Source organism: Oncorhynchus mykiss, chromosome 10 (genome assembly GCF_013265735.2).
Source record: "Oncorhynchus mykiss isolate Arlee chromosome 10, USDA_OmykA_1.1, whole genome shotgun sequence".
Classification (NCBI taxonomy): Eukaryota; Metazoa; Chordata; class Actinopteri; order Salmoniformes; family Salmonidae; genus Oncorhynchus; species Oncorhynchus mykiss.
In genome coordinates this window covers 68992504-69005540 of record NC_048574.1, presented here as the reverse complement: position 1 = coordinate 69005540, position 13037 = coordinate 68992504, and the positions used below count along the sequence as shown (strand labels likewise).

The 13037-nt window shown below is 46.1% G+C and overlaps 1 protein-coding gene across 2 annotated transcripts in view; it reads right to left on the bottom strand.

Annotated features, from left to right (window-relative positions):
* Positions 1-312: 312 nt before the first annotated feature.
* The window catches only part of LOC110498427 (TBC1 domain family member 9), a 31262-nt gene continuing 18537 nt past the window's right edge, over positions 313-13037 (bottom strand). For both annotated transcript variants that reach the window (XM_036933682.1, XM_021575043.2), the window contains 15 exons: positions 12519-12725; positions 11950-12129; positions 10593-10743; positions 8531-8745; positions 7674-7791; positions 7140-7425; positions 6430-6559; positions 6044-6142; positions 5822-5890; positions 4895-5147; positions 4691-4756; positions 3914-4000; positions 3609-3677; positions 2433-2536; positions 313-2263 (listed from right to left, as the gene is read on the bottom strand). In XM_036933682.1, coding sequence (XP_036789577.1) covers positions 1472-2263; positions 2433-2536; positions 3609-3677; positions 3914-4000; positions 4691-4756; positions 4895-5147; positions 5822-5890; positions 6044-6142; positions 6430-6559; positions 7140-7425; positions 7674-7791; positions 8531-8745; positions 10593-10743; positions 11950-12129; positions 12519-12725 — 2826 coding nt within the window. In that variant the 3' untranslated portion in view covers positions 313-1471. The remainder of the gene's footprint in view (positions 2264-2432; positions 2537-3608; positions 3678-3913; positions 4001-4690; positions 4757-4894; positions 5148-5821; positions 5891-6043; positions 6143-6429; positions 6560-7139; positions 7426-7673; positions 7792-8530; positions 8746-10592; positions 10744-11949; positions 12130-12518; positions 12726-13037) is intronic.

Genomic DNA, 13037 nt, shown 5'->3' with positions numbered 1-13037 from the left:
AGACCCAACTGCTATCACATTGGTGTCTATGGGAGAGCCAGCCCCTTAAGTAGACAGGAACTGACCATTCTTTCAATGATAAACAGCCTGATGAAAGCATCCTCATTTATCCTTATCTTTGGTGGCATTACGGGATTTTGGGTTTGATTCTGGAACACTCTTCTCCAGCAGAGGGTGCTCGGTCTCCATCTCTGTATAGATCCGTCTTCCCCTCTCAATGTCGAAACAGAGCTTATCAATATTTATCCCAGGCTACAGTATGAGCAACCCTAACTGATAAATCCCATAAAGAGACATGAGACATTTTAATAAGTAAGACCGTTCATTCTACACTTTTTAATTAGTTGAAGTGGTACACTTAAAAATCATGACCTTTGTACATGACAAAATCATTCACATTGGAACAAAAAAATAAATAAAACAGTAAAAATATACAGAGCAAAAAGTTCAAAACATTGTTACAAAAAAATAAGCTTTTGGAGTGTGCTGACGACGAGTGCAGGAGTGGCACAGAAAAAAGGCAGAAAACATGCTTATGGAATGAAAAGATGTTGTAAATGAATTTTTTTCCTGATAAAACAAAGTGCGTGTGCTCTACAGTTCAGTATGCAGGCTAAGCTACCACACGAATGAAATCTAAACAGTGTTTTCCATAGTGAATTTACTGAAGTACATCTAGTCAGATAAAGCTTTCACCGCCATTCATATTTAATTCCAGTGCAAGTGTGGTTTATCCTGAAAAGGTGGCAACTAATCTTCCCACCTCTAGAAGTACAGTCACTTCTTCATTGTAGCTAACGGATGCTACCCGTCTTACCCATTATTTCTAGTGTAAATTAGCGGCTAATAGATTATCAGCGAGTTGACTAACAGGTTGCTGTTAGTCAATTAGCCTAGCGGCTAATGAGTTAGCGGCTAACAAAACTCTACAACGACTGAGCAGTGTTCCTCTGGGACTGTGACAGGCCACTCCTGGACTGGGCTGGTGGTCTGTAAGACTTAAACATCATGATACGTAGTAGTCTAACTGGTTTAGCGATTATTAGTAGTAACATGTATACACGACTTCATATAAAGTACAGCAAGCTCAGCTAATACATGTACAGTACATACACCACAGCTCTGCCTGAATTCCTTTTGAGGTCAAAGGTCAATAAAGCCATTTTTGTCCTTCCTGGTCCCTCTGCTGAACAGAATCTAACCCTAAAGATAAAATAGGTTGTTGACATCTGGTAAAATACATTGCTAAGTGCAGGTATTTAAAAAAAAAAATTATACTCTTACAGTATTGCACACAAATGTTAGAGTTTTCAGTTCTAGCAGACTGTCATTCTTGTCACCCAACAAAGAGGAGAAGACTGGGTTTTTCATGTTGTACATTTACATTACATGTTTCCCTGTTTCCGAAGCAGTCAACCTACAGAGCAAGAGTCGGTCTCTGTAAATTCTCTCTTTTTCATTGAGGCATTAGTCACCCAGACAGGGAGATCTCATAGTCGCTGGCGGACAGTAGGGAGCACCCCACTTTCCTCACATTCTTGGCATTGGTGATACGTGCGGCCACCTCCACTGGCTTCTCGAAGTAAAGCACCAGGGCCTGCTCAGTAAGCACCGATGCCAGGAACTGCTCAAAGGTGATGGCCCAGTCTTTATCTATGCTGGTGCTGTGAGGCAGCCCCCCATCTCTGCCATGGGGCCCACCTTCACCGTGAGGCCCGTTCCCTCCCCCATGGGGCCCGTTCTCGCTGCGCACCAGGACCGTGTCGTCATTAATGTCCTCGCATTGAAGCTTGTCGTCGAGCTCATGGGAGCCGCCGCTGAGCACCGAGTAGGACGACATGGACGTGTCGTCTTTGGTCTCGTCATCTGAGATGAGCATGGAGGATGATGTCCCTGTGTCCTTCGGGGACGAGTCCTCCAGCTGAATGTCCTCCATGGCAGACAGCTGCTCGCCCCTGCCATCCCTTTTCGCAGGGCCACACGGCCTGGCCTGGCTCTCCTCCTTCCCCTCTCCCTGGCCCCTCTGCTGGAAGACACCCTCAGGCTTGGTCCCTCCATCTCGGGCTGGCCCACTGGTTTTGGCCTCCTCTGGATCATCCTGGTCCTGCTCCTCCTGGTCCTTGGAATGGCAGAAGAGCTTGCCCACCTCGCCCATCTCCAGCAGCAGGCTGGTGACGGTGGCCGTGGCGTGGTACAGCTCCTGCTCCTGGGCGTCCTCGCTGAACATGTTGTACAGTGTCTTGCACAGCTCTATGAACTGGCTCTGAAGGAGAGAGAGAGAGAGAGGAAGACATACAGGTTAGCCTGGGAAGGAAGATGAGGTAGAGTCATTGGCACGACACACACAATTTCATATCCTCACACAGCCACATTGATCAAGTGGACTCCACTGACTCCCCCTGGGGAGGTGGAGTGGTTCTTAATGCTCTTACCTGGTTGAGTTTGGGCAGATCCTTCATGTTGTCCAGTTTGTTCTTGGTGCCCTGGTTCCACAGCCTCAGGTAGTGGCGGTAGTCAGGGGTGTGTAGTTTCTTCACTGTAGAAACAGAGGTGGCCGTTAAGAGTTAAAAGCTAGCAGCCTGGCACACTGACTATTTATAGGAGGCCATAACAACAACTAAATTATGTGCTGTTGTCAAGGAGAAAGTGTTGAATGAATAAGAGAACATGCACCAATAATGCCCTCAATAAACTGAAGTGGCATGCAGGCCTAGCTTGGGGACCATTTAACATGCAACACTCCCAGTTGCACCTTGAGACTGTTCAATTCTATTAGGAATCTATTGCTTTAATGGGAATTTGATTGTCTGGAAAATCCGTAAGTATATCGTCCCTAATCAGCGACTGTAGACAATTTTTGCTCCAAGAAAACATGATACATAGAAAAGTAACAGTACTTCCCCTTTTCATCCCAGAGTTTTGGCATGTGTGTGTGTGGAGGAGTGTGTGTGTGGAGTCAAATATGGTTTGAAATAATTTCAAATAGGAGGGAGATGACAGAGAGCGAGAGGTGAGATGAGGGAGGAGGTGAGCTGAAAGAGAGGGAGGAGGGAGAGAGAGGAGGGAGAGGGAGGAGGTGAGCTGAATGAGGGGGAGGAGGGAGAGAGAGGAGCTAGGGGCCAAGAAGAAGGTGGAAGGGGACTGCACCGGCAGAGGCCATACCACTGCCCCAGCCCTAAAGACCAACGGTGGTGCAAGTGTCTGGGCCTGTTGAGACACCAACAGGGACTGTACCTGAATGATCAGCTGAGAGCCTACCCCTCCTTGCCCTCTCTGTGAGTAGTAGCACCAGGTTTGGAGTCAATTCCATTTCAGTGTAGTCAATTCAGGAAGTATTTTTTTTCTCATAGGAGGAAATGGTGAAATTGGAATTTGTTTACTTCCTGTATTGACTGAGTTTAAATGGAATTGACCCCAACCCTGTTAGCTACAACTAACTTCCTTACAGTGAAATGGGTGTTCTTGAGGTACAGTAAATAAAGGCCTTTGCAACAAAAAAAGGAACATGAACAGTAGACTTTGTGGCTTAAGGTATTATCATTTAGATTGGAGCATTTACAAACTAGCGATAGATACGCGTCTCATAACTGTTTTATAGCAGTGCGTACCTTTCTCAGTCTTGAACGTGACCCTGACAAAGCCATCATCCTTCTCGCTCTTGCACTTTGGGTCAAGGCCTGGAGGAAGGGAAAGATCAAGAGTGCAAAGGTCAAAGGACACATTAGGAAGTTGTCTGAAGAAGGAAAAAAAAGGTGAGAGGTTGAAATAGGTTGATGCATGCCTTGAGTGGAGTGTGACTGATTGAGGGCACGTAAGGCTCTGGTCAACATTAGTGGACTATATAGAGAAAAGGGTGCAATTTGAGGCGTAAACATTGTGTAACCTCTGGCGTGTTGACGAGGACATGGCCTACCATTGGACGTTTCTGGGGTGATGTCCTCAAAGAAGTACTGGGTGGCCTCGAAGGCAGAGTCTGGCTCCTCCTGCTCATGGGTCACCTCTGGGAGGGGACAGGAAGACAACATTTTGGGCCTCATTGTTATTATAATTGATAGCATTTATATGGCGCCTTTCCAGATGCTCAAAGTACTGTAAGGGGCATTATCATAACGCCTCAAACACTGCAGTTGAAAAAGTGCAATAAAAATTGTATCCAATTGTATCTTTCCATCGAGGCCTCACACATCCCAATGTTGGATCATAAGTCTGAAATCAATGCCTTTATCGGTCATTTCTGTATCCTCTTCTCGCTAAACATCTGTTAGTTCTCAACATATATCATTCTGCCAGAGACAATATTTCCATGTGGCTGGCAAAGGAAAAAAGCTAACCCCATCATTCTGAGAACCAAAACAATAGCTGCTTCAGGCTTTCCTGTTATACAGGGAATTAACGCGAGCTGAGCCAGAGAGCCATGAAAGCCCTTCTGATTGAGAGGTAGATTTCCAGCTGAGTTAAAATACTGCTGTGTGAGTCTTGAGAAGGGAAGCTGCGGTTGGTGCTCCATATGCTCAACCAAGCGAGGGAGAGAACAAAATAATTAATCTTTCCTCCTTTACAGTAAAGAAATCCAATCCCCTATCCTTAAAACATCCTCCCCCTCACTCAGTTATGACAGCATATAAGGAGTATAGATTTCCCTCTGGACTCCCTCTGTGAACAGTACACACACACACACACACACACTTACCAGGAATCACATGCATCTTGTACAGGAGCTTCAGTTTCTCAGTCAGATCCCCATGGCATAAAACACCTGAAATATACCATAGATGCGAAAATCTATCATAACATTATGTCTATATAGACTTAATATCCATTTTCGACCAGTTGCTACAATCATTAGTCAACTTCTATTTGATACACCCCCCCACCCACCTCCACAAATACTCACTCAGTCCACTAATAAACTCCCGGAAATTAATCAGAGAGTCTCCGTTATGGTCCAGGAGCCTGAAGAAGCGCAGGGCCAGGAGGTCTGCATGGGCCCCGTTGACAGGGGCCCAGGGGAAGAGCAGGGAGAACAGCCCCCTGAACTGCTCCAGGTCGATGCGGTACTGCTCCAGGTAGGGCAGGCTGGGGTCGTGGCGCTCCGTGGGGTTGCTGCCACCCGTTCCACCCCAATAGCAGCTGGTCAGGTGTTCCTCCTGGAGAATGAAGATGGTAGAAATAGATTTGATAGAGTCAACAGGCTTTTAATGTGAATGAAATAAATATATTACATTTATGTAGCAGTTTCCTAAAAAATGTTGAAGTATAAAGAAGCGAGGTGAGGTGGAATGAGACCGAATGGTGATACCTATGCAAAATGTGGGGAAATGTGGTCGCCCACAGTGAGGAAATGCATATAGATACCGCTGAATTGCTTTGCACAATGTTTCTAATGGATAAGTACATGATAAACATAGAATAATGTGAACATTGCACAACATTGGGTACTAAAAGTTCTCTACTTCTCATATCTTATACCAGCACCCCTGACCATTAGAACAGTGCTGAAGACTCATCCGTCTTTCTCCATGTCCTCTAACAGGACTGAGCAGTGAGCGTACTTTGTGTTAATGGAGTAAAATGCTGTTGCCAGGGTTTTAGGTCTGTCTCTATGGATATTAAGTCCCGGCTCCAATTATAGCCCATAATTCAGCATTGCCGTGGCAGCAGGGCACTGTGTGAGAGCTAGGAGAAATGAGACGCCCTGCCAAAGAAAAAGGGAGGCTGAGGAAAAGCACTACAGGAAGAGATGAGTTCCTTTAAGTTCCTATTGGTTAGAGTTCAGTTCCTTTAAGTTCCTATTGGCTACAATAGTTTGGCTGTCACTCACCTTGAACAGAACGTAGAGCTCCTCCAGTTCGTCGATGCTGAAGGCAGTCTCTGTGACAATGGTTCTGACCTGAAAGAGAACAGTGGATTTAGGAGCTGTGTGAGGAGATCAGAACTAACCAGCATTGAATACAATCAGAAACGATGGCTTAAAATGACTTGAAATCCTCCACACCCAACATCTGGTGTACCATACAGTGTGTGTAATAGCAGGGGTCGTTACCACGTTGCGTTTGGTGGTGTCCTCGATGGTCTGGATGACCCTTAGCCTCTGTTTGAAGCGCATCTGCTCGATCACATCTGCCCTGATGGAGCCAAACTTCTACAAACAGCAACATGGGACAGAGAGAGAGAGGTCAACACTGCTGCTATCCTAAGGCTGAGATATTCACTGAGACTGCATAATCACCAGCCAGAGTAAAGGTCAAAACAGAGTGACAGTTCTACCAGTGAATAAACTTGGGTCTAGGAAGCAGGGTTGGGCTGAATTCCATTTCAACTTAATTGACTGAATTGAAATGGACCCCATCCCTGACAGATTGAAGGAATGATTGAATGACGGGTGGATGGACATGGTCCATTGGTCCTGGTCATGGTGCGAAGACTCACCTCGTAGGAGCTGCGGACCAGCTTGAAGATGTCCACCTCCGGGTGGGGATCCCCATCGTCTGTCAGCAGGGAGTGCAGGTGGGGGATGGGAGGCAAGGTGCTGTCCTTATTGGTCACGCTGTCCAGGTACCTACACACAAACGTTTCAAGCATATTCCTTGAATAAAGGCTTCTCTATGAAAAAGGTTATCACAACTAAATCCTTCATATTGACAGCGTATCAATATCAAGTTTTAATTGAATTAAGAAGCCTTGTTATTGCAGTGTTTCAAAACAAGATGAAGATCTCTCATGTCACTTCCGCCAACACAATTTTACCTTTGACCCGACTCATGGGGTCTGCTCTTTGAGGGAAAAACTAAAGTAGCATGACTGACCAGCAAACCCATGTTGAATGACCTAATTGGTTATGGTTAGGATTAAGGTCAGGACAAAGGTTAGGGTTTTAGTTTAGGTTCAGGTTAGGTTCAGGGTTCCAGTCATGAGTTGGCCTACCAATCATGTCCCTTTAGTCCAGGGCTGTTCCAATTCTGGTACTGCAGGGCTAAAACCCTTCTGGTTTTCATCAGACCTGGTGCACCAGGTGAATACAATGACCTACCAGGTGGAAACAAATCAAGAAGTGTTTCTGCCCTCCAGGACCGAAATTGAAAAGGCCCGTTTTAGTATCTTTGGCCCCTTGTCGGTCTTCCACCCCCACCCGTCCTCACCTTCCCAGCACGGTCATGGCCTCTCCATCGTCCTTGGCCCCCAGCAGCTGGTGGATGTTGGCGTGCAGCACATTGAGCGCCAGCTGGAAGATGACCTTGATTCCCTCGTAGAAGAAGCAGTCGACCACCACCACAGCACTCTCGAAGGGCATGACACTGAGGAACAGGGTGAGGAACCAGGAGAGGGAAATGGTAGAGATGACTCCCAGGTCCTGCATGCAATCGTAGAGTTCAGGGACGTACTCCCTGGCCAGCTCCTCAAAAACACCCTGGTCTACCAGAGCTCCTGGAGAAGGAGAAGTGGGAGGTTAGCAAGACAGAAAAAAAGAGGCCTATGCGGACACTGATACAGTAAGAGGGAGAACGATGCCAACAGATATGCACAAAGACTGAGGGACACACACACACATCTGAACACAAAACATAAAATAGAGACACTGAGACCAAGTTAAAAATGCAGAGGCTAACACACTAGTAGACCACAAAGCCACCCATTGCCCTACTACAGCCTCATTCCAGAAGCTTCCAACTGACCTACGACCCTGGTGTTGTAGTAGTCAGGCAGCATCCGCTCACACAGAGCCACCAGCAGCCAGAAGGCCTCCTCCTCTTTAGCATACAGCAGCAGCACCGACGTCACAATGTTCATGGCCTAGGAAGAACCACCAAGATTATTCAGAATAATACATTCAACTTCTATAGCGCTTTTTTTTTTTACAGAATCTCAAAGCCCTTCAAAAAGCAAAACAATAATCAAATTAAACAGCTATGTGACAGTAGGTCTGGACTACAGTTTTCAGTCTGAGTTAAACGTCTTCAGAGTTTCAAGCTGCCAACAGACGGACTGGCAGTCAAGAGGGAACCACATGGCTTCGACCCGCACGGTCACTACTATGTGACTTGACCATTTATAAACTGAAGAGCAGTGTTAATGTTTGTGTTGTAAAATAAGTGTGTGTAACAAGCTCTCACAGTCTCACTACAGAATCAGATGTTTGTCCACATACATAACATTTTGAAGATTAGGCATTAATTCCAAATGGTTAAGGGTTAAGGTTTGGGATAGACAAAAATTGTGCTTAGTGCTGGGATTGAACACGCGACTTTCAGAGCCGGAGCTCGCAGCTTACGCCCATCCGCCATCCCTGTCCACAGGACTTAAAGGTAATAGCGCCAACATTGCCCCTAGAGGCCGGTTTTGAAGTAATCTCGTGACGTCCTGCTTACGTGGACGGATGTCTAATTTGGCAGTGGATCTTGAGCGACAGGACTGGTGCGTCTGTGTGTGTATACTATATACCATGCGTGTATACTATATACCATGTGTGTATACTATATACCATGTGTGTATACTATATACCATGTGTGTATACTATATACCATGTGTGTACCTGGCAGTAGCCTATGTTGGGGTTTCTGAAGGCGTAGGCAGTAAGGACCCTTCGTAGGGCAGCGATCCCCATCTCGTTCTGGAAGGCTGGGTGTTCAGGGAGGGAGCGGTGCAGGTCTCTCTCGATCTCCTCCGTGGCCAGGTTGTACTTCCCCATAGACTTCTCTACCAGGTCCTCGTAGTAGCCAGGGTGGGTCGCCATCTCGTTGATCGCCCCTGGGGGGGGGGGGAAATATAGTGACCACAGGTAGTATAGCATTAAACGAGGCCCATTGGCACCAGACCATCAGCCAATTGCTGTTTTTAAAAAATGGTCTGGTGGAACAAAGTTAATATCAGGCCCATCTTTCAACTAACAGCCTTAGGAGAATTGCTAACAAACCGACGTTCCAGTTTTTAGGGGGATATGGAAAGAGAGCCTGTGATGCGACTTCCGCATTTGGACGTTAACAACGCAACATCTTAACTCCTCCACATTTACTGGATTGGTTGAACAGTGCAGAAGAGAACCTCCCCCCAACAGTTATTTTTTATTCTCTTCAAGACCATATAGGGGATCTAGTTTCAGGCGTTTATTTTACACCTGGCTAAGTTAGGCTAGCATTGCAATGGCATTGCATATTCAATGTAATCAGTTTCAGAAATGGTTGGAGTGATGAAACCAGAACTCAAGACATGCCATTGCTCACTCCATCTCTACTAACGGAGGGATGTGGCAAGCAGCCAGTCGACATGCAGAGGTAAGCCTTCCACTCTCACTTTAGGCAGTATCCCTTCTACACTAAAACCTTAGTGCCTTTATAGCCCTCCCCTCCTGTACTCCCAGCTGTGGAAGCAGCCATTACTGTGCACTGAGAGCAACAACAACACAGGCTAAACCAGTAAAAGGGGGGGGGGGGGGGGGGGGTGGGGGGTCCTGGGTAAAAGTCTGTTGAATCATAACACCCTCAAATTCACTCTTCTAGCGCAGTCAAACGCAGGCTTATCAACTGTTCCCACTGTGACAGTGAGTTCAGGGACAAGTACAGAGGTTGCTCCATCTTCTTCCACATACAAACACAGCTAGCGAGCTTCGCCAAAAGAGACGCTAGGCTAACATGTAAACACACCAGTCCATCCAGGAAGTGCAGACGTATGGCTGCCATGGCGACTGCGGAAGGTACCACAAGTAGGTCACTAGGGGAAAGAGCAGGTAGATAGTCGCTAACTGTTAGTGCTGTCGCGTGGGTGCAAGGAATTTCCTCCAGGAAGAAGAGGCTGAAGTATAAAACATTGTTTGGTGATCTCAGCAGTGACTCTCCCTGTAGGCCAACTGGTTCTTCAGGTTTATTTATATAGGTCAGCTTTTCACAGCTACAGTGGTCACAATGTAGGCCTACGTCTCTAACACAACCCCTACATAAGCTGCTGTGTTTGTAAAGCCTGGTTAAACCAGACTGACAGTGTTCAGTTTGGCGTACAGTAAGCAGACTATAGAATGTGTGCTCTCACTGTAATATGCTGTAGCAGTGGACGTGAAGCATGCAGCCCAGTTACAGGTTAGATACAGTATGATACTGCTGCTCAGGCAGGAGATGGGAATGGAATGCGTTGCCAAGGCCAAGCTAATGCATGTTTAATGAGGCTACCCAAATCCATATGTACACTGAAAGAAAAGCTAATATTTGACTGTCAATACTTCTAATACACCTGGATGATGAACCATTCTGTGCTCATACCACAAAAGGGGGTTTGGGAAAACCCAAAACTAAAATCTGATGTGTTTTTCCTCCTGTGGTAACAATAACTATAGTAATGAGATGTGTGGTCCCACCACACGATGCCGAATGCAGGTTAGGAGTTGGTGTATGAGCACGTAGTACTGTCTATCTGTGGTCTTTGAGTGTGTGTATCAGCACGGCTTGTGGAGATACAGAATGAGTGAAAGTCGAGTATATGAATGTCAAGAACCGGGGGGCATAATGTAATATACAAATGACTATGTACAGTGAATGTGAGAGTGCATTGTGAGATCATGCCCACGCCGGACTGTTTGTGAGAACGCGTGCGACTGTTGGCCTCACCGGAGAAGAGCAGCCACAGCTCTCCCCTCATGTTCTCTGGGATGCCTTTAAGCACCAGGTCCTTGGTCTTCTCTGTACGGTACATACACACCCCCTGGCCGTACTCGGCGATGTGGTTCTTCCACGCCTGTTCCTTCAGGAACTCCTTGGCCTGGGGAAAAATAAAAATTGACAGTTAATAATCTTGCATGTGTTGGAAAAATAAATGTTCAAGGACAGAGAGAGTGAGAGAAAGAAAGTAGACACCCTTGTAACAGCTGTGCCAACAACCCAACAATCTCTGCAGAAAGCAACAACAAAAAAAGACTAGCCTCGTACGAACCATCCTAATCTGGCACGCTTACATTGTTTCAATACATGCAGAATGTAAGCTCGAGAGATCAGGATGGTTCGTAGGAGGCAAAAAACGAATTACCACCTCATTAAATGACGAGCCAGAGAGCCTTCAAAGCCTAAACAATATTTCTAACTTTCGACACAGACGTATGTAGCACAAATACTCCCCTAGAGGTCTCTGAAGAATTTCATTAAGGCTTTATTTACTTCAATTACCTCGGATCTAATTTACTTTACACACACTTCCCCCTTCCTTGGTCTACATCTGCAACTTCCCTACAGGCCTTTGAACTGTGCAATGCAAAGCCAGCTGGAGGTTAGAGCAGGAACAGAACACACTGACTGTAAGCCAAGCTTTGTTTTAGATCAAGGTTGAGACACTGATGGCACCGACAGACATGGCCGCTCTGTTTCTGGCTCCTAAGCAACTTTGTTTTGTTGTGTATTGTTAGATATTACCGCACTGCTGGAGCTCGGAACACAAGCACTTCGCTACACCCGCAATCACATCTGCTAAATAGTTGTACGCAAGCAATACAATTTGATTTGAGGCTTGGGAAAAGCCTCAGGTTATTACATGCAGATATTGGATTCCCAATGGCTTATTCAGCATGCAGGTATATACACGCAATTACAGTTTGTTACAATATCTTGTCACTGTAAATAAATGTATTCAACTCAATTTAGTCCAAGTTCAATTCCATCAATCATGTGGAATCATTCCAATTCTCTACTATAGCAATAGAGCATCTTCTTGTGTTCGACCACATGTTTATTTAACTAGGAAAGTCAGTTAAGGACAAATTCTAATTTACAATGACATTCCTACCCCAACCAAACCCGGATGACGCTGGGCCTATTGTGCGCTGCCCTATGGGACTCCCAATCACAGCCGGTTGTGATACAGACTGGAATCGAACCAGGGTCTGCAGTGACACCTCTAGCACTGAGATGCAGTGCCTTAGACCGCTGCTCCACTCGGGAGCCCCCAACATGTGAACAGACCATTCAATGACCGTACCAGTTTGGGGTTGAACTCCTCCGGCGAGCGGCGGCGGTACATGGTCATGAGGGCCTGGGTGGCGGTGGGCACGCTGTTGTCATTGAGGTTAAACTGGCGCTCACCCTCGGAGGAGCCCTCTGAGCCCAGACTGCTGCGCTGGGGACTGCTGGAGAGGAGAGAGCCCTGCTGGGAGTACATCTAGAGGAGAGAGAGAGACACAGATTCAGGATCAGAATTAGGAGATTGTTAATGCAGTCAATTATCATGAGTTTATCATAACAACTGTTCTGAGACCTGTGATGAGATGCTATAATAATAATAATACTGAGAATACACCTGGTGGAGAGCAGAACAAGTCCAGGATCAGGGTAAGGATAGTTAATGCAGTGTGCTTTATGATAAGAACTGATCAGAGACTGTGATATCAGAGACTGATCAGAGACTGTGATAATAATCATGCTAAGTATTTACTGAAGACCTGGAGTAGAGGGAGACTTATCAGCAAACTTGGGGAGCAGTTGTGGAAGAGTATAGACCTAAATGATGTACAACATCCTAGATATACAATGACATAGATGTGCCCTCACCTCATCGTCGGAGCTGTTCACACTCCCGGTGGTCTCCCTCTCGAAGTAGATCTTGGAGGTGGTCTGCTGCAGGAAGTCAGAGATCCTCTGGACCAGGAAGTCCCGGTCCTTGAGGTTGGCGAACAGGAAGGTCATCCTGTTCTTGGTGCTGATGGACACTGGGCTGGGCAGAAAGTTGGAGCTGTCCGCCTTCTCCACTATCGTCACCTGGGAGGGACAGAGACACAGAGGTCTGTCACAACAGATATGTCATTCATGTATCAGTCACAACAGGTATGTCAGTCACAATAGATGTCAGTCATATGTCAGACAACAGATATGCCAGTCATAAATCAAATGTTATTGGTCACATACACATATTTAGCAGATGTTATTGCAGGTGTAGCGTAATGCTTGTGTTCCTAGTTCCAACAGTGCAGTAGTATCTAACAATTCACAACAATACACACACATCTAAAAGAATGGAGTTAAGAAAAAATATAAATATTAGGACGAGCAATGTCGGAGTGGCATTGACTA